This window comes from Sturnira hondurensis, unplaced genomic scaffold (assembly GCF_014824575.4).
Source record: "Sturnira hondurensis isolate 20B ecotype Veracruz unplaced genomic scaffold, ASM1482457v3 Scaffold0014099, whole genome shotgun sequence".
NCBI lineage: Eukaryota > Metazoa > Chordata > Mammalia > Chiroptera > Phyllostomidae > Sturnira > Sturnira hondurensis.
The window spans coordinates 475,121-501,789 of NW_028086730.1; the positions used below are offsets into that span (position 1 = coordinate 475,121).

Sequence of the window (26,669 nt, forward strand, 5' to 3'; positions counted from 1 at the left end):
GAAAAGAGACAAACGATTTCACTCTCTCAACTGAGTATCAAGTTTGGGAGCTAAAAATAGAAGCCCTGTTTAAAAGCTATCAGCTCTTCATATGGAGAAGTTGTCCTTAGGGCCAGGTCTCTGCACGTCAGTCCCTTTGGAGTGACCAGCACTGACTGTTGCTTGGCTTCTATTTTCTCCACCATTAAGCCTCCTCTTTTTCCAGGGCCAGGCAGAAGTGTCTGGTGGTCATGCCGGCCCTTTGTCCTGGCATCTGGGAATGGAGACTGCTTGAAACCTCTTGGTTTTGATAACAATGCAGTTTAACACTCACGTTTTCAAGATAGGTCTGGAGTAACTTTTCCTCACTTGACTGGCTTCTCTCTGGAATCTTGGCACTGCTCCCGGTTGAATTTGAGGCCAGCCTCCTGAGGCCGGGGCAGGGAGCAGCCTTCCCATAGGGGGCGCAGTTGAGTGGCCAAGCCTTTCCGCAGACAGCAGCAGCCCCTGCCTGTAAGCCCTCGTGCCTGCAGGCAGTGCTTTCCCGAGTGGAGTCCCTGGCGCTGCCCCTGGAAGCACTGGGACACCAGGCCTCCCCTCCCGGGAGCACCTGTGGGGCCATGAACTGTCCTCTTCACCTGGTTTGAGTGCCCTGCGGTGCAGTGTGATGGTGCAGACTGTAGGTTACCAAGGTGATTTTGCACCTGTTGAAATAACTTGTGAAAAAGGGTGCCCTAAACATCTATTTGTGAATAAGCTAATAAACTGGCACTTCAGGCTATGATTTGATCCAGGAGTGGTTATGCTGAGGTGTCTGGAAGGGGATTCCTTCCTTCGCAGGGAGTCTGGGTCCAGGGGCGTGACCATTCGGGGGGGTTTCTGACTCCCTGGTGTGGCTGACTGCTGGTGTGCACACGAAGCCACTGCGCTCACAAGCCGCCTTGGTGAGACAGTGCCCCCGGGCGTGCTCCTGTGGGTCATCCATTCTGTGTGACCCTGTACAAGCAGGAAAAGTAACTGTTCTTTCTGCTTGGCAGGCTTTCAGTAAACTTTTTGTGTGTTTAAAACCAGTCGTGGATCATTTTGACAATAAGAAATAGACTCCAAAGTGTTTTTTCCTTTTTCGTTTGAGAATACAAACCAGGCGGCTTTAGTCCAGAGCTCTTTTATGTGAGTGAGAACTTCATGTTGTCGTTCACATTTGAATTTGGGTCTCATGTCAGTCAGGTGTAGGGTGCTTAGAGCATCATTAAACCAGGTTTCCTGAGCAAGTTACCACGGGGACTTACCTGGCTCAGAGAGGGCCCCTCGCTTTGTGCCCCTGCTTATTGAGTTTTCCCCCCGTCCCTTGGTTTCCTCACCTGTGGTGTTCAACTCTTCGTTCTCACGATTCTGCCCAGCAGAGGTGTGGAGGGTGAGGAGCCCCCCGCCCAGCCGCTTCCTCCCCCTCATCCCAGACGGGCTGGTCACAGGTGGCAGGGAGGTCCGAAGCAGTGGCCCGGGGTGCCCGTTGCCCAGGCAGCACTCCCAGAGGGATCTGCTTGACCAAGCAGCAGGCTCGTTTCTCAGAGAGCAGTTTGCGTGCCTGGCTCAGCCAGCACAGCAGCGCTGGGGGCATGGTGGTTTGGTTAGGTTTTTTAATGATTGAAAGGTTTAATAGTTACACAGCCATATAGTGTTTTCCAGATTTGGATTTCTTTGAGTCCAAAGCACTTTTTCTGTAGCTCTAAATAGAATATAATAACAGTCTTCACATACCGCGGGTTTAGTGAGTCGCAGTAGCTTCATTAGTAAAACCTGGGTTGAGACCTAAAGGTCTCTGCTAGTGTGTATCTTCCTAGCAGCTGTAACGGATTGAGCATTAACGCGAAGGCTAAGTTTGTTCCATTTGTTTTGTCACAGAGGTTAACTGTGTTGATTGCTGTATCTCTGCATAGACAGATGCAAATAGGAGTGCACACGTCTGTGTGCACACCCACTGTACAGGCAGCCCCTGGCTCATGGGTCCTGCATCAGCGGTGTGGTCAGCCCCTGACTGGAGGCATTCAGGAGAAAACGTCCAGTTGCTGACCCAACTGCGTAGTCAGGCCTATAGCGTGTCTCTGGGCTGGACACGCGCAGGCTCTTTTTTCTTGTCCTCGTGCCCTCAAAATACAGCATGACAATGATTTCTGTAGCATTCCCACTGCCCCGGGTGTCACAAGTAACCTGGAGAGGGTGCACAGGCCAGGACGGCGTGTGCAGTCTGTGCGCACATACCCCGCACTGTTACGTACGGGGCTTGAGCCCCTCGGGTTCTGCTCCAAGGGGTCCTGGGACCAGTCTCCTGTGGACACGGAGGGACCGCTGCATGTGCATGGATGTGTGTGCTCACATGCACGTCTGTGGTGCGTGAAGCATTTAAAGCAGGTGTGTCCAGCCTGCGGGCCACATACGGCCCAGAGTGGCTGTGAATGCTGCCCAGCACACACTTGTAGATTTACTTACTTTATTTATATATGCACATTTTCTGTATTGGCAATCACAAACTTGGGCCCTGCTCGACAATTTTGAAAGATTATCGAAAGGGCCACTGCAAAATTAGGGTTACTGTGTGAGGATTCCTGCTCATCTCTGGTGGTGGATCTCACGAAAATTATGCACGGGCCTTTTTTTGCCCATCAGTTTTCATTAGTGTCTGTGTATCTGATGTGTGGCCCAAGATAACTCTCCTTCTTCCAGTGTGTCCCAGAGACACCAAAAGGTTGGACACCCTTGAGAAAGAACATTTTTGTTAATGTCTCTTTTACACCCAAAAGACTTGGGATTGTTAGAAGTACAAAAAAAATGAAGGGGGGAAAAATCAGAGCAGTTGGGAGGGGCCTTTTCCCAGAGTGACCAGACACGTAGTGGACTCAGAGCCGGGCCTGCGCTGCTTGCCCGCTTGGAAGGAGGGCTGGTCCGTCTTTACTGCGTCTTCGCAGTTTGCGAGTTTACCTCGTGAGAGACCGCTGGTTCTTTCTTCCTGATTTAATGAGTGTGGATGCCGTGTGCCGTGTTTTGTAGTCATGTGTCCAAAACTCAGTCCAGCCTCCCAGAACTTGTATCTCTCCTTGTTTTTTAGCCAAATTCCCACAGCCTGCCTTGGCATGCCTCACTAACCATACGCCTGCGGAGCTGGCCCCATGCCCCCTGCACTCATGCAGCATTGTCTCTGGGTGCGGAGACAGCACGGAGGCGTGGGAGTGAGCAGAGGCAGGCCGGGTGCCTTGAGTTAGAGAAAGGCAGAGTTCGAGGTTCTAGTTAAAGCTTTGTTCAGACCTAAGGAAAGATGCCTTCCAAAGCCAAATATAAGGTTTTTAAACAATTATCCACAATTTGGATTATTCATGCCATAACTCCCTGCCACCTGGAGGATGATCAGAGAGAAAGGCAGAGGCGGATCTGCAGGGGGAATGCCACAGGCCCTGCTCAGGTGGAGAGGTCGGTCTGCTGGGCCGCTGCTCCTCCCTCCCGGCATGGGGCCTGGAGGGGGGGCCTCATCTGCCCTCGGCTCTGCCCTGCCCTCGGGCCGCCCCCACAGTCTCCTTCCTTGTTGCTGGGCCGGTTGAGGGCTGACACTAGCATCTCCTCAGAAATGCCTTACTGCTGGTTGGTAGCGTGGGACGCGCTCCCTGGTCTCGCCTGCTCCCCTGGGCCTGCTTGCTCTTCCACGTCAGAGTGTCCGCGTTTTTGTGGAGTGCGTTTTTTCATTCCCCTGTTTCTCCCCTGAGGAGCCAGGCGAGCTGGCCTCTGGAAATGGTGTAGGAGCCAGCGTTGCAGACTTCAGGGAGGGTTGGGGTCCGTGTCGAAGCTGTCTGTCCTCTCCGAGGCAGGTAGGCTAGAGGTTGCTTCTGTACGCTCCCCAGCCTCTAAGAAAGACACAACTCTTTCTTTTTAAAAGAAAAGGAAGCGTCCCTGAACGCCGTGCTCAGGGTGCTGTGGTTGTTGACTGTCAGCCATGCTTCTCTCAGGCCCGGTGCTGAGTGGGTGGGTGGGGTGCAGGGAAGGCGGGAGGGCGGTCACCACTGTGGGATCTTAATCAGAAGGAAGGTTGGTTGTGTCCAGAAGTAACCAACAGACCTTATAATTTCAGACTGTCCTGTGTCACTCGATCACCTCTTTGAATTAGACCACCCAGTCCTCTCGCTACAGATGATTTGCAGTAGAGGACAGAGTGGTCCCTTAACATTTATCACAATGGCATGTGCATTAGAATGACTTGTGGACCAAATTCCAAATGTTTTCTTTTGGGTAAAATATGTCTGAAATTATTTGATTTTTTTCTCAGAAAACACACCAACTTTTAAAGCCCTATGGCTATATAAATAAGTTGGTTTCTGGAGCACAAATGGGCAAATAGTCGGTAGACTGTCATTAGAATCATTATGTCACTGTCACTGGTCCTGGGGTTGCCAGGCCTTTTCTGATTATCAGATGCAACAAATGACGTCCAATTTTATTGACCAGTTTGGCTTCAACGATGAGAAGTTTGCAGATCAAGATGACATTGGCAAGTGAGTATGTCTTTCCTGCTCCCGTAACTGTCCCACGTAGCCCTGCTCTCCTCGAGGCAGTGTGTGATTTTCCCGGAGGTGTGGGACGTGTCCGCACCCTTGAGTCGGGGGGAACCTGCCCGGCCCCGCGGCACCCGAAGCCCAGGGCGGCATCAGCGTGTGTCCCGCAGAGAGGGATTGCCCTTGGGCCTGGCCTCTTCCACAGACAGTTTTTCCGCTAGATTCGGGAACTCCAGTCACTCTTCTTTTCTAGGTACTCGTGTTAGGTAGCACTGTCTGCAGCAGCAAACCCGTGTTGGCTCCCTGGGCAGAGCCCTTACATCAAGTCTCCACATTAGGGCAGGAGCAGCGCCACCCTCCTAGGCTGTCTGCTCCAGGTGACACACCGTAAGGCGGAGCTGGGGTTTTCGCAAGAGCCGAGCATTCCGGATACAGGGGTGCAGAAATGGGGGTTCCTGGTGCTGTAAAAGACCAGCGGCTCGAAGAGGCATGGCCGGCCCACAGACGTGGAAGCGCGTGCTCCGGGCAGTAGTGTTCACGAGGGCAGGCGCGGCTCCTTGAGAACGCAGTTTCACCAGTGGATGCTGCTTTCACAGGAGTCCCCTGACAACTCAGGAACCCCACAGCTGTGACAGCTGCTCACAGTGGCTTGTGGAACCACGGTCATTAAAGGCTGTTGTCCGTCACAAGCTGCAGTCGAGGCATGAGAGAAGCTAATAGACCTCGGGGTGCACTGTCACCACTGCACACTGGGCCGTGAGGGCACCCTGCGCTGCAGCCCCGGGAAAGCCAAAGGGAGAGTGTGTGGGTGGGCCCCAGGGTGCACACCCTGGGACCTGCAGGCTCCCCACCTGGCATCGCAGCACACGCCTGTCTGCACTCCCAGGCGGTGAATGCACGGTCTCGTCACCATTTGTACTGGGTCTTGGAGTAATGGTCCATTAGAATAGGTCTTCTGTGGGCGGTGAGAGAACCCCACCTGCCCCGCAGTCAGGGTAACAGGCTGTGGGTTCTCCACTCCCTGGTTTCTTCCTAATGAGTCCCGGAGGATGGGGTCTCGGGGTGTCTGTGTAGTTTGGTCTGAATGTGGCTGCACCTGGAGGAAACTCAGTGTCAGCAGCTTCCGTGTGCTTTTTCGTGTTTCGACTTGTTTCCCCTTGCGAGCCATGGCACTGGTTAAGGAGCCGTGGCCGTCCCCCTGGGCATCAGCACGCCTCCTGTAGGGCGGCGTCGAGGGTGCTTTACTGTTTCCAGCGAGTGCCCGGTGCAGCCGCCCCGTTCTATGGAGATTTCTTAACACCAGAGGAGGTGGGGTCATTGAATGTGAGCTGGGGTTTTTTAGAGCGTAAGATTGTACTGACAGGTGTTTCACATTTAGCCAATTTCATGACTGCTGTTTCTGTGGGTCTAGATTGTTAACTGTCTCTGCACCTGTGTCTTGTTCACAGTGTTTCCTTTGATCGGGTGTCAGACATCAACTTTACTCTCAATACAAATGAAAGTGTAAGTAAATGTTTTCTGCCGTGAGCGGCAAGGACATGTGGGGACTGGGTCTGCAAGCTCCGTGTGGGTGGTCTGGGCCCACAGGTGGCATCTGGGATCGGGGCGTCTTCACCCACTCCCATGGCCCACCAGGCCTGTGGTTTCGGATGGGACAGGGCTAATAAAACCGGGGTCACTGGGGATTGCTGTGTGGACATTTAGCTTCTAGAGTGCAGCGCTGCCTACGTGTCTGCTGTGTCAGCAGGAGAGACACTTGGGCACTCGGGGCCCTCTCTCCCCCAGGGGTTCTGACAGGGCAGCACAGCCTCTGGCACGGGGCGGTTGGCGTCGTGCACACAGGCACAGTCCTGGTCTCTGCATGTGCACTCTGGGAGCCCACTGGTTTGCTGGCTGCAGTGGGCGGTGCCGGCTCCGGGCAGTGCTCAGCGCTGCTTGTCTGTACTGGAAAAGCAGGGGAAACAGAGGTCATTCTTCTTGTGCTGACCACTCTGAGCCTGCATCTCTGTGGGCGGGCGCTCACACCAGAGGCACGGGCTTCCTGAGCCGTCTCCGGCTCTCGGATGCTGGTTTCAAGTCCAGTCTTAGTCGGGGAGCTCTTTCTTGTTATTTGCACAGAAGCTGACATTAGATGCTTGCATTGTATTTTGGTGTATGGGGTCGTCACTGGTTTTAAAGGAGATGGAAGAATGTCATTCACATCGTTACCTTTTGGAGAGAATTTTACCCTTCAAGTCCACTTGTGCTTCTCCCGCAGGGAAACATCGCCCTATTCGAAGCCTGCTGCAAGGAGAGGATCCAGCAGTTCGACGATGGCGGGTCTGACGAGGAGGACGTCTGGGAGGAGAGGCACGTCGCCTTCGCGCCGGAGTCCCAGAGGCGGTCCAGGTAACAGAGGCTGTCGCAGGAGCAGGGGTGCCTGGTGAGGAAAGCAGAGACTGTCAGGGAAGTCACTGCGGCCTCTGCACACCTGCGTGTCTGCCCTGGAGACCCTGGACTTCGTCCTGATCAGAAAGGCCCAGTTGACAGCTGTGGGCTGGCGCACGCTCCTTTCTGCAGTGCGATGGAGACTGCTGCAGGTGCTTCTGTGCGTTCCTGGGGTGTCGTGGCACAGCCTCCCTGGGTGGGAGGTGACGCCTGTGGCTGTGGTCGTGGGGTGCTCCGAATAGCTGTTCCCTCAGCAGTCATAACAGCAACAGCCAAGTCATGTAATGTTTCTTACATGAGACAGAAAGTTTCCCCAAGGAGAGTTGTTTGTAAAAATTAATCTAACTTGAAGAGACAGACTAATGTCAGTTGATGCCCATCAGAATCAGTTCAGTCTTTTTCTTAATATTTTATTTAATTTTAGAGAGAGGGGAAGGAAAGGAGAAAGAGTGGGAGAGAAACGTCAGTATGTGGTTGCCTCTCATGTGTCCCTTACTGGGGATCTGGTCTGCAACCCAGGCATGTGCCCTGACTGGGAATCGAACCGGCGACCCTTTGCTTCACATGCCCGTGCTCAATCCATTGAGCTACACCCAGCCAGGGGCAGTCTTTTTTTTTTTAAGTCATATCATGAGAACCTAAATAGATTTGCTTCTGAGGAGGGTGTTCTGTGAACTGAGTGTGCATTATCAGAACCTCCCTCGTTAAGAGAACAACAGCAGACACACCTGCTCACAGCTTCAGAATGAACGCGTGGGAAAACTGATGGAGCTGCCAGGCGAGGGAGACAGATCCACAGTTATAATCAGAGATTTCAACGCTCCCATCTCAGTGATTGATGAAACAGTGGGCAGGAATCACTGAAGATACAGAGCATTTAAACACAACTACCACCCAGCTGGCCCTGCCGAACATTCCAGAGCTGTCCGTCCCTCAGCGCCAGAGTGCACGTTCTGTTCAGGTGTGCTAGGATTGATGCATAGAGACTATGTTTGGGCCATAGAGCAATCTCAGTACATTCCAAGGTGTTTCTAGCCATACAAAGTATGTTCTCTGACCCCAGTGGAATTAACTTAGAAATATTAATAAGTAGCAGAAAGATCTCTAGAAAATGTTCATATATGTGGAAACTAAATAACATGAGTTTAAAAAGAGATCAAAGGTGAAATTAAACAGTATCTTGAACGGAAAGAAAATAAAAACACGGCATATCAGAACTTGGAGGATGTGGCTAAACAGTACTTTAAAGAATCAATTTTAGCCCTGCTTATTTTTTAAAAGAAGAAGCATCTCAAATTAGTGACCTCAGCTTTCACCTTAAATAACAAAACCAAAACAGAAAAACAGTGAAGGAAATTGCTGTAATCAGAGCTGTTCTTTGACCAGGTTAGTTACAGTGTTGGGCTTTTGGATGGTGATCAAGAAAAGAGAGAGGATGCAGGTTACTAATGTCAGGAATGACAACCGAAAGGACAGTGGGAACATGCTGGGAACAGCTCTGTGCCCGTAACGCTGACAATCAAGGTGATCTTTGAAAGATGCAGACTACCAACGCTCAAGCCAGAAAGACAACCTAAGTAGTCCTACATCCATTAAAGACTTCTCTGGGGAATTGTGCCAAACATTTCAGGAAGCTGTTATACCAGTCGGTTCTGTACGAAAGCTTCCAGAAAAACAGAGAAGAAGGGACTGTCCTGTCTTACTCTGCGGTCGCCACATCAGTGCTGCCTCGTACCGAAAGTGACGTTACAGCGCATCACAAGTGACCGGTTATTTTCATGGACATCGATGTAAAAACTCGCGAAGCTTTTGCAGACAAATGGGACAGTGCTGTATCAGGGCCAAGCAGTGTTTATTCCAGGAGCACATAGTTGGTTTGGAGTAACAACATTTGAAAATCAGTCAGTAAGCATGTGGCTGAACCCAGCATTTATCCCTAAGACCTCTCAGCAAACTGGAGGTAGAAGGGAGTTCCCAGCCGGACAGACCTACAGCAGAGCTGCAGTCACTGTTCTTGGTGGTGGAGGCCAAATGCTGTGCCACCGCTCTCGGTGTTGTGCTGGGTGTTCCAGCCGGTTCAGGAAGTCTGGACAAAGTAATAAAAGGCATCTAGGTTGGAAAAAGTTAAACTGTCTTCATTTACAGAAAGTTTATTGGAACCTGCTAAAAGAAAAGACTTCTGGGACAACCAAGTGGCTTAGCAGGTCGCACAACACAAGATCGGTGCACTCGTGTTTGAGCACAACGAGATCGCACAGCGAGATCAATGCACTCGTGTTTGAGCACAACGAGATCGGTGCACTCACACGTGTTTGAGCACACTGCAGCAAACCATCGTAGCAGAAAGGGCCACACGATGCCATTTGCAGTACAGCCAGTGCTATATGTGGGGGTGAACTTGGCAAGTTACGTGTGAGGCCTGTTCACTGGAAATTACAAAGCGACTGAGAGAAACCAAGACCTGATCCATGACAAATGTTCATGAGTTGGAAGACTCGGTGTCGCTAAGAACTCAGTTCTCTCCAGACAGGACTAGATTCAGCGCAGCCCCAAACAGAAGTGTCAGTGTTGCGGTGCCGATTGACCGACTGATTTTAAATTCATGTGAAAATGCAGAAGACCTACAATAATCAAAACAGCGTTCACACTGGACAGTCGGAGGGCCACCACCACCCAACTTCCAAGAAAGAAGACAATGTGATAAGTAAGACAGGGACTAAGCTGAGGGACAGAATGGAACCCATACACAGGCATAGAGACAGCTGGCATTTGGGGGAGGTGCCAACACAGGCATAGAGATGACTGACATTTGGGGGAGGTGCTAACACAGGCATAGAGACGACTGGCGTTTGGGGGAGGTGCTAACACAGGCATAGAGATGACTGACTTTTGGGGGAGGTGGTAAGGCAACTCCGTGGAGAAAGGACGAACTTGGGAACAAAGAGTGCTGGGAACAGTTGGGTGTCAGTGTGCAAGCAAATCAGCTCAGCCCATGCCTCCTACCGAATATACGCACAAACTCAAAGCGGGTCATAGACTTAAATGTAAAACTGTAAAACGTGTACCAGAAAATCTTTGTGACCTTGGGTTAGGCAAAGATTTCTAAGATACAATACCAAAAACACTATGCATGGTAGAAAAATTCTAGTGAGTTTAAGTTGGCCAAATTAAATACTCCTAAAAGGACACCGTTAAGAGGATGAAAAGACAAAGCATACACAAATTGTATAGCCGATTAAAAGAAAACCTGTAGGAGAAGCCACAAAGAACTCTCAGATCTGTCATGAGAAAAAAGATGGTAACCCAGTTTCTAAATGCACCGAAGATGAGGAAAAACTCCAGACAAGAAGGTGTGGGGGGAGGGGCAGAGTCAGGCGGGCAGGGGCTCAGCATCCTTGTTCGCCAGGGAAAAGCGGGGCGGCGCCACCACAGGGTGCCTCTGCCCCCCTTTGGAAGGCATCTTTTGGGTTGTGGTTTGCACCTTAAGGCGAAGGACTAGGCAGCGCAGAAAGAGCGAAGTCTTGATGACGTGCAGTCAGATGTGCCCCAGCCACAGTGCAGCGTGCCGTCTTTGTTGTCGATGACCAGGACGTCCTGGGTTGGCCGTCGGCTGCTGCTGCAGCGTTAGCAATCTCGGTCCCTTCTTCCTCAGCTCGGGGAGCACCGACAGTGAGGAGAGCACAGACTCTGAAGACGAGGACGGCACTAAACAAGACTCGTTTGACTCCAGCGGCGCGCACACGGAGGACAAGATGGAAGTGGACCTCAGCGAGCGTGAGTCGCCTTGCCCTTCGTCTCCGTTGCTCTGTCGGAAGTGGGTTTTAAAAAGAGGCGAACTGGTCTGCGGGGTCTGAGGTGGCTGCTGAAGGAGTTGTTGGAACAGTTGCCGGCACAGCAGCCCACAGTCTGGGCCCGAGGGACGGAGCAAGTCCCACCCCCGATGGCAGCCCCACTTCTCGGTGCAGGCACCCTTGTGTGCGTCCGGCTGGAGCACGGGGCGGACTGCGGTCCCTGGTGCCGGTGTGGCAGGGACGGACCCAGACTGTGGGCTGCTGGGGAGGTCTTGTGAGTTGGAAAGTCATGAACTCACTAAGCCAGAGGAAACACCTGAAAGCTGAAGCAATTTTAAGTGGGTTTTCTAGGGTTTTTCTGTGATTCTTGAGGTGCTAAAACTCATTTGGTAAATGCATATGCCCTGCTAGCTGGCCAGGGAAAAATGCTGTTAACCTCTGGCCCTGGCCAGGTGGCTCAGCTGGTCGGCTCATCATCCTGGGCACCGCGAGGTTGCGTGTTCGAGAGGCGCTAGTTGCTGTTACAGGGGCACAAGTGAAACAGAGAGGGCATGCAGATAACTTGCCCCAAAGCACAGTAAGGTCTTTCTTTAACACCAGAACATTCCTGTGGTGTGCAGGTCCTTCGCAGTCCTTTGCCCCTAGAATAATCTTCCAAGTAGCTAGAGACGTGCAGGACAGATCCAGACTTGGCAGGCAGGTGGCATGGTGACAGGCATCAGGACAGGAATCAGACACCCCAAGCCAGTCCCACCAACCCCACCTCTGAAATCAACCCGTGTCTGCGGGTCTTAGGGGGTAAATAAGGAGAACTCTCCCCTGTTCCCCCAGCTTCACTTCTGACACCAGCTGTGTGGGCTTTCGTGCAGGGACCAGGTCCCTGCCACCAGCTGGGTCCTGCAGTTCCGTTTGGGTCATGTCTAGCTGGGGTCAGGGTTGGATCTCACAGGTTGAGGGGTGGGGAGGGCTTGCCCACACTTCAGATGCCTGTCAGAAGGCGGGGCCTCCAGTGCTTGCAACCAACCTGCTCTCAGTGGGAAGTTCCCATGACCTCTTTGGGTTCCAGTGTTCTCTAAGACAGCTCACAGAGCTCAGAAAGCACTTTATTTACTATTGCTAATTTATTACAAAGGATATTTTAAAGGATGCAGTGAACAGCCAAGTGAAGAGATGAACAGGACGGTCTGGAAGGGTCCTGAGCATGGGAAGGTGTGTCTCCCAGGAGTTTGTCATGTGCCACCCTCTGCTCACTGCCCTAGGAGCTCTGACCCCTGCAGCTTGGGTTTTATAGGGGCCATTAAGTAGGCACAGCTGCTCAAAGCATGGCTGTTAATGATGAGCTCAGCTTCCAGCCTATCTGTCCTCCTGGGAGGGTGGGGCTGAAAGCTGAGACCCTCCATCACGGCCAGTTCCCCTGGCAACCAGCCCCCTCCCTGAGGTGGTCTGGGCGCCCCCAGCCCGCTCGCTCATCAGCGTACCTAGCTCATCAGCGTACAGAAGAAACCTATGATAGGTTGGGGGATACTGCATTTCTCACTGCAGTTGAGTAGCCAGCAGTGTTTTAAATAAACATTTCATTTTGGAATAATGTTAGATTTACAAAAATCGCAAGGATTTTGCGGGGAGCAGCTCCCCTCACCCATTGTCCTTCCAGTGTTAGTTCGGCCTTGGTACATTGTCAGAACTAAGCAGTTAACACCAGCATATTCTTTCCCGTGGACTGTGCATCTCTGTGTGATATTGCTCCTGGAGAAAACACCTTAGGAACGGGGAGTGCTAAGGGTCAGGACACACATGCAGCTCTGTAGCAGGGTGGATGCCGTGAGGGTGCCACCTCCGCCCCTGCCTAGCGAGTGTGGGGGACGGGGGCACGGCGTGCGTCTCTGTTTGAGAGGTGCCTCCTGTTATGTGACCCGAGTGTTCTCAAGACGAAATTGCTCCCCTGTCTAGCGCCCAACTGGTCGGCCAACTTTGACGTCCCCATGGAGACCGCCCACGGCACTCCCTTAGACTCCGTGGGGTCTGATGTCTGGAGCACGGAGGAGCCGATGCCAACCAAAGAGACTGGCTGGGCCTCCTTCTCGGAGTTCCCGTCCCCCCTGAGGTGAGCCTTCACACCAGCTCTCCGGACCTCCATCGGGCAGCGGGGGTGGCGGGTGCGTGGGTCAGTACGTCCGTCACCGTGACAGACTTCCAAGTTAGATGTGAAAAACCTGCATGGGGACGTAGTGACGCAGCTGAGGTACAAGAACATAGTCACCACCCTCCTTCCTTTCATTCGGGGAGAGCTGAGGGCGGGAGCAGATCAGGGAGAAGTAGCCCGGGAAAGGGTGGTCCCCGGGCGCTGGTGGGTGCAATGTAGAGGAAGGCAGCGTCTCGGGGGCTGCTCCGCCCCCACCCCCTCCCCAGCCAGTGGGCAGGACCGGGCTGCAGCGGGTGGGGTGGGGGGACACCAAGGAACTGATGGCCCTCTGCGGACTTGCGTTTCCCTCATAGCTCGCCTGAGGGGTGTGACAGGCGTGCCGTTAGGCTTATTGGTGTTCTCCATGACGGCCCCGTCATTTCAGCATCGTCCTGAATACTGTTGTCAGCATTTGAATACTAACCATGGGTTTTATGTCTTGTCAGGCTTAGTTTGATTTGCAGAATGTTGTTTTATCTTGTCCCCCGAAAAGATGAGTGAGATTTACCATCCTAGGCAAACCAAAGGGTAGGCGCAAACCAGAGAGTAGGCGCAAGCCCGTGCTGCTTCATGGCCACTCCAGCAGTAGTGGTGAGCGGGTGGGAAGTGTCCCCGGAACACCGTGCATGGTCTCAGCGACTCACCGCGGCACCCTACACGTGGGGCAGTCAGGTCCTGCCTTCCCCTCCTGGCAGGGGTGAGCGTCCTTGGTTCCAAGAGCGCTGCTGGGGCGCTCCCTCGGTTGTACCCGCTCAGTCAGTGGCAGCTCTGTGTAGGCCAGGGTTTTGGTAGAAACGGTGTTGAGGTCCCCTCGGTGCTGTGCAGTGTACACCTCAGTTGGGGTGAGGCTCACACGCTCTGAGCCCCGGGGAGCCCCAGGCCGCTGCCCTGCTGGGCACCTTGCTGGGCTAGCAGAATGCCTACCGCCCACACCGGGACCCTGAGGCCCTGGAGCCTGCACCAACTGCCCGTGTCTCCCCAGTGGGTGGGAGCTGCTTTCCAGAGGCTTTGTTGTGGATGACGGCACCTGAGGGCTCTTACCCTGGGCCGAGTAACATCTGAGTTTTCTCTTTCCTAAAAGTACGAAGGAGTCTCTACGGAGTAACTCTCCAGTGGAGATGGAAACGAGCGCCGAACTGATGGACCCTCTGACTCCCAGTGTCGCTGCGCTGCCCGTGCCGCCCGAAGGTGGGTGCCGAGAGCCGGGGCGCAGCCTGCAGGCCGTCCTGCTGTGGCTCGTCCAGCTGCGGTGTTTTCAGAGCAGAAAGGGTGTCTCGGTCTGCATCGCAGGCTTATGAAACCGGACTGGGACTCCCTCGACTCTCGGGCTCAGGAGCTCAACAGAGCCAGAACGAGATGCTGGGTCTCAGGTGCATGGGCAGCTGGAAGGGAGAAGCTGTGTTCATCTTGAGCCACTGCATGTCGGTTCTAGAAGGAATGAGGGACTGTTCAGCCCTGTCAATGCGCAGAGAAGGAAACCGGCCCAGAGAGGGGAGTACTGGGGCCTGTGGTGTGCGGGTGAATAGAGCCAGGCCTCTCGTGAGTCCCACACCCAGCCTGCACCCTGTGCTTCTGTCTCTTGGAGTTCACTTTGCTGGAACGAGTGTGCATGTATCTGGGTGTGTTTCCGGCTGTGGGGCTCTTTATTTTCTTTCTCACCTTTATGAACAAACAATGGTTACTGGTGTCCAGCGGGTTGTCTTGTTATTCAAAATACACACGTTGTTCCTTGCATAGGCCCTGCACTGTTCTCAGTCCGAAGAACAGCACTTTGGGAGGCAGGGTGAGAGGAGGGGAGTGGGGGGGTGGGTGGGGGAGCTGGGAGTGTGTGAAGGAAACAAGGAAATCAGCCCTTAGAGAAAGCAACGAGGGCACGGTGGGGGCATGGGAACCTCGGGCAGGGAAGACCAGTACTGACGCTGGTTTTGTTGTCACTCTGTCAACCATGTTGTAGGGGTGATCTCCCTTCGCCCCCATTTGGTGGTTGAGAAATTCAGGTGCAGCATAGGCACTGGGCCCAGGGGCTGCACAGCTAATAGTGGCTGGGCTGGGCTTCCACTTCAGGAAATCTGACTTGGGAGCCCAGGCCTCTGGCCAGTAGAGCAGATGGCTCCCTCTTGGAGGAGGAGGGTGTCCACAAGGAACTGCAAGTACGTGGCTTTAAGAAAAGAAAGAGGGTGAGTGAGGACAGGGCAGCTGATAGCCTGTGAGTGTGGACAGTGGGGTGTCTTGGGGGGCAGCTCGCTCTGCGGCCTGCCGGCTGTGGCCTGTGCTGTGGGCAGGGACCACGAGTAGCAGCAGAGTCTGTCGGGGGAAGGGCGGGGGGTGTGGGCAGCCTGGGAGCTCGGAGGGCTGTGGGGGTGCTGGTCTTGTGCTGGAAGGAACCCGTGCACGTCTCTCCGTGGGCCTGTCCAGGATCGATCCAGGCAACGCAGGCAGCTGTCTCCTGGTCTTCAGGCAGGAGCTGGCGGGCAGGCGGGCAGGCGGGTCTGCACGGGACAGTCCTGCCAGCGCAGTGGGGGTGACCATCTGGTGTGTGCTGTTCCAGTGCCTGGCAGCGTGGCCATGGAGGCCAGCTCCGATGGAGAGGAGGATGCAGACGGCACAGACAAGGTAACTGAGACAGTGATGAATGGCGGCGTGAAGGAAACCCTCAGCCTCACTGTAGATGCCAAGACAGAGACTGCCGTCTTCAAAAGGTAACTGGGGTGGGGCGGGGAGGGCTGATGGCCTCGGCCTTGGGGAGGATGCGGGGGAGCCTCTGCTGTTAGCGTCTGTGACCTGGTTGAGTCGCAGGTTCCTGGTGCCTCTGTCAGACTCGAGGGGTCTCAGTGACGAGATGAGGGTTGGGTCCCTGAGTTTGCGTACCTCTCTCCCTCTCTCCCTCTCTCTCTCTCTCTCTCTCTCTCTTTCTCCCTGCCCCCTTTTTTGGGTAGTATTTAGAAGACTGCAGTGTAAGGCCAGCAGGTTTAAAATACATGGGCATAAAAAATCGACCAGTCTTTAGTTGTCACAGACATTGACTCGTGTACAGGCTGCAAAGCTCAGCCCATTCGAACCCAAGGGTTAGCATCATACTGATCACTGTCTTCAGACTCTGCGTGGTGGTTGGAGCTCAGCAACAGCCTGGCAGCTTTGAGAAAAAGAATGAGAAACTTCTTTCAGAACTTGCAGACTGCAGCTGCATCAGTGCTTAGAGTTTTGGTCTTTGCGCTGCACTGGAGGGAGGGCTTCCCAGCCCCAGCGTGGGCTCGTACACACAGGGCCTGAGCACGAGTGGACCACCTCTCGGGAGTCTGATGGCAGGACCGAGGATGTGTCTCGTGAACGTGAGGGCGTTGTAACTGCAAGTCACTGCCAGCGATTCGTGGGTGGGTGGGGAGAAAAGAACTGTTGGGGCCTTCAGCAGATGGAGAGAGGCACCTGGTAACACACCCGTTCAGGACTTTTCCGCAGCCTTGACAGAGAAGGTGGCTCCCCGAACCTGATGACAGTGTTCGCCGACCACCTGAGTGGGATGATCTGCACAGGGCCTTGTTGGGAATGTCCCCCTCAAGGGTGGCCCAGGCGGTGGCACCTGTTGTCACTGCTGCTCCTCAGCACTGTGCTGACGGCTCAGCAGATGCGGCGCAGACTCCAAGTGAGAGGCATGGGTGTTAGAAGCAGTAGAGTGACCATTATTTGTAGGTCATGGTTTTCCGCAAAAGGGTTCCCATCGCGTGTACAGACGCGTGTTGGAACCACTAGGGAAGTGCAGCAGACACACACGCAGATTGGTCGTGTCCTGTGAGCCAGTACAAGGTGCCCTAGATGTGTCCCTCGTTTTAGTCAGTCAGCCCTGCAGCCCTTTCTACGAGGTAACCGAGATGGAAGGAGGTAATAAAGACCTAAGTAGGGCTACACCGTGCGCATTAATGGGAAGACATTGCTGGCGTTTTTTTAAAAATCAGACTAGAAAATAAATGTATTTCTCATAAAAATTCCAGTGGAGTTTTTAATGAAAGCTGAGAAGTTGATTGTGAGACTCATAAGACCAGAGGGAGCCAAGAACAGTCAAGGTCGTTTCAAAGAAAAGTGGGGGGAGCTTCACCAGGTTGGGGGTCCAGGCTTCTTCCTGACGCTGGTGCCGAGAAGGCGGGGCCCAAGATGCACACATATGACCCGCTGCACCTTCACGGACTCCATACGTGTCAGAGCGAATGGCGTTCTGTCCAGCAGGAGAAGCAGGCTCCGAATAGTGACTGTCGTTTGGGAGGAAGGTGAGATCTCAGTATGTGTGGGAGGGCACAGCCGCTCCTTTGGTAAGAGAGTATCTTCAGAATTGGGGGGGGGGGATAAAGCCAGCTGGTAAAAAAAAGAAAGAAAGAGGAGGAAGGAAAGAAGGAAAAGAAAATAAGCCAAATAAAGGAAGGAAAAGATTGATAAATTTGAAATTTGATAAATTTCTAATATCCCCAAAGATAGGGTAAATTAGAAAGAAAAGGGAGGAAGGTGGGGAGGCCGTAGGGGGTGTGGGCTGGGATGGGAGTAAAAGGCAGAAAACTGTACTTGAACAATAGTTAAAATAAAAAAGTAAAAGTGCCTCCAAAGGAAAAAGGCCATGGCCAGCAAAGAAATGTTCAGTGGAAGGATAAAGGAAGAAGAACCTAATAACAATAAGAAAGATACTCAGTGGATTGAGCTCGGGCCTGCGAAGCAGACGATCGCGGTTCGATTCCCAGTCAGGGCACATGCCTGGGTTGCAGGCCAGTTCCCAGCAGGGGACTCACGAGAGGCAACCACACATTGATACTTCTCTCCTTCTCTCCTTCCTTTCCCCTCTAAAGATAAATAAATAAAATACTTTTAAAAAATAAGAAAGATACAAACTAATAAGTTTTGAAATGGACCAACAAGCCATTCCACGTGGAGGGAAATGGGGAGCGGCCCCAACCACAGGGCGGCCCATCAGCAGGAGCCGTGACAGTGGCTGCACCATTGTCCTCCCTCCTCAGTCCCCTGGTTTCTGTCTCATCACAGAAAACCACGCAAACACTGCCTCGACCTTTGCGAGGCACCGAATTCCAGAACCAGATAAGGATAGTTACAGAAAACGATCAACTCGTGTTCCTTACGAGCAAACTAAATGTAGAAATTCCGTCTGTGTTGTCTGCTAATGGACTCCAACAGCATGTTAAGAGTGAGTCGTAGTGCTCCGAGTTTGTCCCTGGAGTGGAGGCCCGGGAGGTTCAGTGTCGGGAAGTCTGTCTGCGCGCAGTGCCACGTACCATTAAACGGAAAGGATGTCCTTCTGACAAAGATGCTGCTCCTGAAGTTCATACCCATATGAGACCGAAACTCTGAGCAAAGCAAAGCAGAAGTGAGTTTCCTGACTTTGGTAAAAGTTCAATCCCAAAGTCCTACAGTGGAGACTGTACTTCAGGAGGGCCCTTTAGAGGTGGTCACTCATGGTAAGGGACACAGAGGGTGTCCGTCCTCGCTGCCACTGTGCGGGAGGTCCTGGGAAAGGCTGCGAGGGAAGAAGACAGGTGCAGGTGAGGTTGGGTGTGACACTGTGAACCTGTCACTCACAGACTATACTGACCGATTGTTACCTAAGGAAAGTCCAGCAAAGCCCCTCGGTAAGGGGCCCCTTTGAAAAATCAGCCTCTCTCTACATCAGCAGCAGGCAGGTAGGAGGGTGATGAAAGGCGGAGCCCTGGTCACGAGGTGCGTCATCGGCTGCTAAGTCATTTAGGAAGCTCGGGAACGCGGAAGTGCCGGTAAAAGCCGCCGGGCAAGATGCAGACGAGCAGAAACCCGTGCAGCTCCGAGATGGGCCGGCCAGCCCAGTGCCTCGGAGGCGTCCACACATCCAACGACTGAGCTTAGTGCAATTTCTATCACAATTTCAGTTGGATTTCTAAAAGTTGGAATTGATAAACATGCTCTAAAATATCTGTGGAATGATGAAGGTTCCCAAATTGTTTAGGGACCCGTAAATAAGGAAAATGGGACAGGAGACTTCCCCGGCACATACTTGGTCATGCTGCAGAGTCACGCAGAGTCACAGTGACTCACATTAGGCTGTCAGCCCGAACTTGGGGTGAGGGACTGCCCAGCATGTCCGGTGACAGCCCAGCAGCCACAGGATGGCTTCGTGCGTGGGGGCTGGGGCCAGGGAAACCTGAGCCTTCCTGACCTCATCTGAAGGTGGCCCTGCAGGTTGAAGACCAGTGTGGGAGGCGGGCCGCGTGCAGGGCTGCTTCCTGCAGCCAGCACGGCCCTCTCGCAGCCCCCATGTCCTGACCGTCCGTTCCCGCCCCGAGCGCCTGAGATGGTGTGTCGGTTAGGGGCGTGGCCGGAGCCCGCAGTGGTCAGAAGCGATGAGCTGTGTCTTCCTGGTCAGGGGCAGAAAAGGACTTCCTTTTTAAAAGTAAACCAAGAAAACCTTCAAAAGCCTAAACCACAATGCGAAGGATAGACTTGGCTTGGATCAAAGTTAACAATTTCGGGCTCACAAAACAGGGCAGGAGGAACCGAGGCCGGTGGCGAGTTGAGGGACTAACACATGCCGTCTCCAGGTCGAAGGGAAGCTGACACTTTCTACTCAGTTCCTATAAAGTAGTAAGGAAAAAACGGAAAACCCAAATCAAAAAGTGGGCAAAGGATATCAGTAGGCACTTCAGAGACATGGAAATCCAAAAGGGCTAAACAAAACTAATGCTCAAAGCACATTCGTCACCCGGCTGCTGTTGGAGACCAGCAGGAATCGAGTGGGTGGGGCCAAGGGCTGGCGGCTCCTGGGCCCCAGAGCCCTGCAGTGGTTAAGGGGGGTGGCGGGTGGCACCCTGTAGACGGAAGGAGGAGCGCCTCTTCCAAGCTGAGATGTGCCCGCACAGCCCCCAGGCCCTGCACACGGCACACACTGCCCCTGCATGCACAGAGGGGTCGGGGCGGGCGCCGGGTGCCAGGAGAGGCAGGTAGAGCGGCAGGTACACACTGTGGGGCACCGTCAGTGGGGCAGACGGACCTTCTGCCCCAGTGCGAGGAGTCCCGAGCGCTCCACGAGTTGGTCTGGTTCCGTGACTCTGAGCACCCCCGTGTTACTGCATTCTGCAGGAAGGAGGCGCAGGCGGGCGGAGGCAGGTGTGCAGTTGTGAGCGCTCAAAGCAGGTTGTTCCTGTTAACATTTGTTGTACCGTTTTCCACACGAACAACTGTAACCCTGCTCTCACCCCACCCTGGATGTGTGAAGTACCTTGGGGTGGTTGCTCTGGTGGGCAAGGTGTGGAGGGTGGGGGCAGAGAGCAATGGGCCAGGCAGCTCAGGTCGCCCGCAGACCTTTACACCTCAGTTCATTTTCCTCTGTACATCACCCAGGTCCATCTGAAAGCCACCCGAGAGGTTACCCTAAAGTTAGACTTTTCTTAAGCAAACCCAGGACAGGGCCCAGCTCCGAGTGTGGTGGGTCCGCCCAGAGGGAGCCTCCAGCTGCCCTGGAGCCTGCAGTCAGTGCTGTCCTGGTGGCAGCAAACCAGCGCCCAGTCAGAGGTTTGCATTGCCAGCCTGCAGTTAACAGCGTTTGCAGCTGGTCCCTCCCCACCAAGCGCTGCCCAAGGGGAAACAGGCCTCCCCCGGCCCTCCATCTTCCCTGTTCTGTACGCAGTTCTTGGCTTTCTTCCTTTAGGGTGTCTGTACTTCTTGCTTGAGGTCAGAGGGCAACTTGAGGAGGTCAGGCCTGGTTCAGGTGCCACAGAACCCTGCTCCCATGGCCTCAGCCTGCAAACTGGTGGGGGTCTGTCCTACTGTTTAAATGATGGGCTCAGCCTTAGAAGCAAAATGCTTAACTAAAGACTCATTCCTTCAAACAGGTTCATTTGACACCTTCTCCGAGTCTGCAGACTTGCTTAGGCGCAGTCGTGGGCATGTTACCCCCACCCCTCATTCTAGGAGTGTTCTGAAACTCTTGTACATTTCTTTTCTGTTTTGCACACTTGGCGTCAGAGTGTTGAAATCCTATCGGTATGTAAGTCACGGGGGCCGTTTTGATCAACACCAGCTGCATTACATCGTCCCTTCCAGTTCCCTCCTGTGTGATCCTTCCCTCCTGTGGTTTCCTGGTCGCTCTCTGAGGCTCCCTGTCCCTCACCTGCGCATGCTCAGCCCCAGGGCTTAACTCCATGGCAGTCACGACTCCAGAGCCATTTGCATGTGCCCTCATCCTCCACCTGGCAGTGACGCCTCGGGGACCTAATGCTGCCTCTGGTCCTCTCCACTGCAGCGAGGAAGGAAAACTGTCTACCTCTCAAGATGCTGCTTGTAAAGATGCGGAGGAGAGCCCCGAGCCGGCCGAGGTGAAGTCTGCGGCCCCCCGGCCCCCCGGCAGTGGTGCTGAGCAGAGGTAAGGGCCACTCCCTCTGGCCTGCCCAGGCCCTGCTCTGGCTTCGCCTGCTGTCTCCTGGGTGCCAGGGGGCGGGGCCAGAGGGAGGGAGGCATTGCCCTGTCGTTGAGTGTTCAGTGACTCACTCAGCACAGCAGTGTCTTCCTGGTCCCTGTGGGATCAGGGTGATTGCATTCAGGATTTGGAACCCGAGGTTCAGTGACGTCCCTGGCTCTCTCAGGGATCACTGGGGTGGGAGGGTGTCTGTGTCACACCGGCACTGCGTGCCCCCGGCCCCTTTTTGATGAACCTCCGAGACTGAGTCCCCTTGACTGTGGCAGCCAGGCTCTCGTGGGCGAAGTGGGGTCATGCCACAGCCAGGCACAAGCAACTCCCAGTGCCCGTTTTCCTGGGCATGTGCCCATGTGACACACGGGGAGAACTTGGCTGCAGGCCTTCCTGTGTGGAGCTAAACGGTCTCATCTCTTAGGTTCAGTTTCTGCAACACCTCACACGGCCTCGAGGGGGTGTGAGGGTGGTGGGGCACCCTGGAGACCCTGCCGGAAGACGGGGACTTGTCCTGGGGCCACAGCATGACCCAGAGTTAACTTGTTTTATTTAAAATGTCTCAGTCTGAGTGTGCCTTCCCTAAGGAATTAAGTGAGCTTTAAAGCATTTCAGGAAAGTTGTATTTTCTCTCCTGCCAGACCCCCTCTCCCGGGAATCTTCTAGGCATAGCAGGGGTCGTGCGACCAGCAGGGGGCGCTATGTCCACTGGCTAGCAAACCTCGCTAGTCCTAGCAGACTCTGCCTTTGTTTCTTGTGGAAATTAGAGGCAGAGTGAATGCGATTTAAAAATATATACATACATACACACACACACACGTACGTGTTTTGCATGTAAAAGAAGTGATAAGAACCGTTTGGGTGCGTTAGCTCTAGTGAAGGCTTTCAGAGGAGGAGGCATGGGGACCCTCGGCTGTGAGGGCCCGGCCCACCTGTGTTGGGCTTTTCAGTGTGTTTTTGACAAAGGCCTTTCGTAGGTCTGATTCCTAGTCGGTTGTCCTCTCCCTGGTTTCCCTGGTTTCTTTGACTTGGAGACCCGCCTCCACAGCAGCACGGTGCGCCGGTGTCCCACCGGACAGCCGCTCCGGGAGCCTGGTCCCAGCTTCTCCTGCGTGAGGCACGGGAGGCTGTCGGCGTGTCCCGGCTCTCTGGGGCCAGAGCCGTTCACCTCAGAACCCCCCTTCTCCTCCCTGCCTCGCACTAGCTGGTGTGAAGAGCCCTGCCTTCTCTCTGCGGGGCTGAGGGGGTGCAGGACAGGGTGGGGTGTCATTTGTGTCCACGTTTGTCCTTCAGTGCATGGCTCAGTGTGGTGGCCACTGGTTTGGGCCTGATGAAAAGGCAGCAGCAGAGCAGACGGACGACGGGGGCGCATGGCGGAGGTGCCACTGGAGGATGGGGGGCCAGGTGCGGGGGCAGAGGGGCACAGAGTCCGAGGGGACACTTTTAACAGCAGGGACAAGGCACCTGTCTAGATGTGTCACCCTTGTGTTCTTGAAAGCAGTCCAGGGCAGTGCTGGAGACAGAACCGCGTGGGGCTGTGTGCACGTGGTCTGCCCCACGAGGCTCCCATCACGGCCAAGTGCTGACCACAGGCGTGTGCTGGTGCCACGGAACTTCAGTTTGTGCTGCTGTCCACCAGGTTTGGCTGATGCTTGGCCCGCCAGCATGCCGAGCACTTTGCACATTGTAGAGTCATGAACCCCAAGGGGACGTGGCTCAGTGGACTGAGCGCAGGCCTGCAAACCAAAGGGTCACCAGTTCAATTCCCAGTCAGGGCACAGGCCTGGGCTGCGGGCCAGGTCCCCAGTGTGGGGTACGTAAGAAGAAACCACACCCTGATGTTTCTTTCCCTCTCTTTCTCCCTCCCTTCCCCTCTCTCTAAAAGTAAGTAGTCTTTTCTTAAGAAAAGAAACTTGAGGTTACACAGCATGTAAGAAAAGAAACTTGAGGTTACACAGCATGTAAGTGGTGAAAGCAGAGATGGCATGACCCTGGTTGTGCCTGGTTCCAGAACACTCCAGGGACCCCCACCCCCCGAACTGGGAGTGCTGCCTGCTGTGTGGACGGCTTCTTGGCAGTTTGCAAAGGTCGATGCTCATTCAGTGCTCGTGTGCTTCCCGTTCTGGCCTGCAGGCCCCTTCCCACCCTTCTCTGTGAGATCTAGGGGACACCGTAGGGGTGTCCCTCACATACCGGTCATCGCTGGCTGGCAGGCGTCAGGGACTCTGTCTGCACCTGGCCCCTCCTGCCCCGACCCCGCTGGCTGCAAGGGGCTCTTCAGTTGCAGTTCGAATCTTCGTTTGCCACCAGGAGTCCTGTTGACAAGCTTCTTTTTTTGTTTACTTCCCTGGCCTCAGTGGCAGAACCATTTTTCAAGTGAAGTTTTGTGTGGACTCCAGTATATGGAGCAGACAAAAGGCGGTACTGAAGGAGGGATGAGCTGTGGGGGCAGCATTTTCGCGCAACTGACCTGGCCTGTGCTCCCCAGCGGGGGGCGGGGCGTGGGCTCTGTGCTGCGGCGCCTGCTGGTCTGCGGGTCGGCGGCTGAAGATGATGCTCACAGGCCCTTCCGCCCGAGTTTCTGGAGGTTTACATAAATGCATCTGGGAAGTGTTTCATTACCTGTTGTACTTAGTGCTAGGCATCACATAGACAGTATTCAAGTAGCCCTCCTCCACCCTCAGGCAGCTAAACGAAGTTAATTTCCCATCTCATTTCTGCCCAAGCGCCTCACATGTCTGTCTGTCGCTCCGCAGGACTGACCAGCCAAGTGTGCCAGGTGACACATCCGCGAATGGCCCTGTATGATCAGCAACCTCTGCTGCTGACCGAGGACTGCGGGCCGCCACCATTCAGGGCTCTGGGTGCCAGGGGGGCTGCCGCCGCCGCCCCCCTCTGCACGGAATCAGGACCAGCCCCCTCTCTACCCTAGACGCTAAGGCATTGTACAGATTCAGACGTGTACCGATGTTGCACATTGACAAATACCAAGAATTTTTTGCGTATGTTTATATTGTATTGTTCTAAACAATGGGTGGCCTGTGAAATAAGATCCTCCCACCATGTAATAATAGTAGTAATACTGTAGTTAAAATGGCTGTAAGAATAGTTTTATAAAAGTGAATACACAGAGCTATTGTATTTGAAACATAACTATTTGACAATTATTAGTGTGACCAAAGTATTAGGCAGTTTTCATACATTTTTTCACCTTGTACAAAATTCTGAATTCGTTTTTCTTCCAGGGTAGCAAGGAGTAGCCGGATCGAGATGCCCTCTGTGTTCTTTTGGTTGTTCTCACTTACAAAAGTGATTTTGAATAAGAAATATTTGGTGTTCTTTTTATAACCAGTTTTTGATTGGTAACTGTTTATTGTTAAAAACGGATCAAATACGTGAGTCTATCGGTAGAGATTAAGTATTTATTGCTACAACTCAGTTGACATTGATGTCATTGTAAAGCCGTATGTTCTGTTCACGCCTGGTTTGCTGCAGGGACTGTCTGTGCGGGCAAAGCACGAGGGCCTTGGGAGTGCACACGGCTAGTGGTTTGGGTCGTTCGTTCTTCCCTTTCGTTTGGTTTTCTGTTGCGTTTCGGTAGTTCATCTGCCTTTTAACCCATTCACCAAAACTTACCTTGTTAACAGGCATCACCAGTGAGAACTTCAGAGCAGCCCGCACATGTAACACACCCCACACCACGCACGTGGCGGACAGATGCCCGCGCGGCCCGTGGAGGTTCGGTGCGTCCGTCGGGCTGGCCACGTTCGAAAACGGGGAGTCGGGCTCCGGCGCCCAGGCATGCTGCTCTCCTGTACCTTGTGGGGTTTTCACTTGTAAATTCTCAACCAGTCTGCTTTTCTAGAGCTGGTTTCTGTATATATATAGTGATTATGGATACTAATTCAATGTAATTTATAATTTTCTATGTCAGTATAAAAATCCATCACAGCCTTCTCAAACAGCTAAAGCAATATGTTGTATATTGCGTGCCGTCTGGTGAAAGGGTTAAATGACTTCACCTCTTGCAATTTTAGATGCAAATCAGTTTTTCATTTCTGTAATAGAAAATTATTCACCTATTTTTACATCATTTGTTTTTCCTGACCAGTATTTAAAACCAAAAGGATATTCTGAAAAATGGCCAACAATTTTTTTAGAAATAGCATCCCAAGCAGCGTGCCTAAACATTACATTGCATATGGAAATAAAAGAATCAAATGTCTGGTGCCTTACTCCTTGTCTGCTTTTCCACCGTGAAGGGTGCGGACGCGCCTCGTGGGGCCAGCGGGGCGAGCGGCCACTCAAGGACAGCGCTGTTGGCTGGGCGCCCTTGGCCTCTGCGCGCCACCTCGGGGAGCCTCTGTTGTCAGCCCCTCTTCCGAGAGACTCGCGGGGGCTCCTTTGCTTTGTCTCAGGGACGCTGGCTTCCATGGCACGGCACCGCAGGGCCTGCTGGGGGTAACACGCTTGTCTTTCCTGGTGGAGAGTGTGTCTCCGGGTGTCACCGGCCGCCCTGTGTGGTGTGGGTTTGGTCGGCATCTCCATCCCACCCAGGGTGACCGCGTCTGACTTCGTGCCTCTGCTGATGCAAGAGCACTGGCGTTTCCTGGGGCTGTGTTGTGTGTGCTCGTCTTGAGTGGCAGGGGGAGCCTGGGGAGGAAGCACGGGGCCGGCCCGAGGGCAGCGCCAGTGAGCGCACTGTCATTTCTGTGTGCAGGCCACACTGGACTGTGCGATGAGCTGAAGTCTGCGGAGCAATACCCGCGTCAAAGAGAACAAAACCAGGCCTGAGTCTGTTTTCAGAAGCCGCCCCCTCTGTGGGCTCCGGTAACCAGCGGGGGCGCGGGGCTGCGACTAGAGAACTGCTGCTGGCATGTGCAGGGTCACGGCCCCGCAGTGTGAGGACCCAGCACAGTGTGAGGACCCAGCCGGGCTGAGCTGGGGGTGCCGTCGCCGGGGCCTGGCCCACAGGCGCGTCTGGGCCTCTGGCTTGGCCTCCCTGAGGAGCCCGGCCGTGGTTTGGCTTCCGGCCCCTGGTGGTAGAGCCCCTCACCGGTTCCACACGCACATCTGAGTTGTGGGGACTGCTGGTTTCTCCTCCTCCCGCCGGTATGTCTCCCTGTGGTGGCTAGGGCCGCTTCGTCGCCAAGTTCCTTGTGCTGGTTTGGGTGCCCGCCTGGGCCCTGCAGCCACCGACCCCTGACCCCTGGCAGTCAGTGCCCAGGGCCCAGAGTTCACATCCCACCCTCACACAAGGGGCTGACTTTCCATCTCGGCTCCCGTGGGGGAAGCCAAAGGAAAGGGTCCCTGGGCGCAAAGTATGG

General features: G+C 54.0%; 1 protein-coding gene across 20 annotated transcripts in view; it reads left to right on the forward strand.

The window, feature by feature from the left end:
- Positions 1–25,567, forward strand: part of PPP6R3 (protein phosphatase 6 regulatory subunit 3) — a 122,576-nt gene extending 97,009 nt beyond the window's left edge. For 8 of the 20 annotated variants that reach the window (XM_037062540.1, XM_037062545.1, XM_037062542.1 and 5 more), the window contains 10 exons: positions 4,417–4,514; positions 5,963–6,017; positions 6,772–6,902; positions 10,594–10,715; positions 12,683–12,836; positions 13,996–14,102; positions 15,463–15,613; positions 20,901–20,918; positions 21,178–21,297; positions 24,099–25,567. In XM_037062540.1, coding sequence (XP_036918435.1) covers positions 4,417–4,514; positions 5,963–6,017; positions 6,772–6,902; positions 10,594–10,715; positions 12,683–12,836; positions 13,996–14,102; positions 15,463–15,613; positions 20,901–20,918; positions 21,178–21,297; positions 24,099–24,150 — 1,008 coding nt within the window. In that variant the 3' untranslated portion in view covers positions 24,151–25,567. The remainder of the gene's footprint in view (positions 1–4,416; positions 4,515–5,962; positions 6,018–6,771; positions 6,903–10,593; positions 10,716–12,682; positions 12,837–13,995; positions 14,103–15,462; positions 15,614–20,900; positions 20,919–21,177; positions 21,298–24,098) is intronic. The other 12 variants (XM_037062546.1, XM_037062548.1, XM_037062556.1 and 9 more) reach the window with 6 other exon arrangements.
- The last annotated feature ends 1,102 nt before the right edge of the window (positions 25,568–26,669 follow it).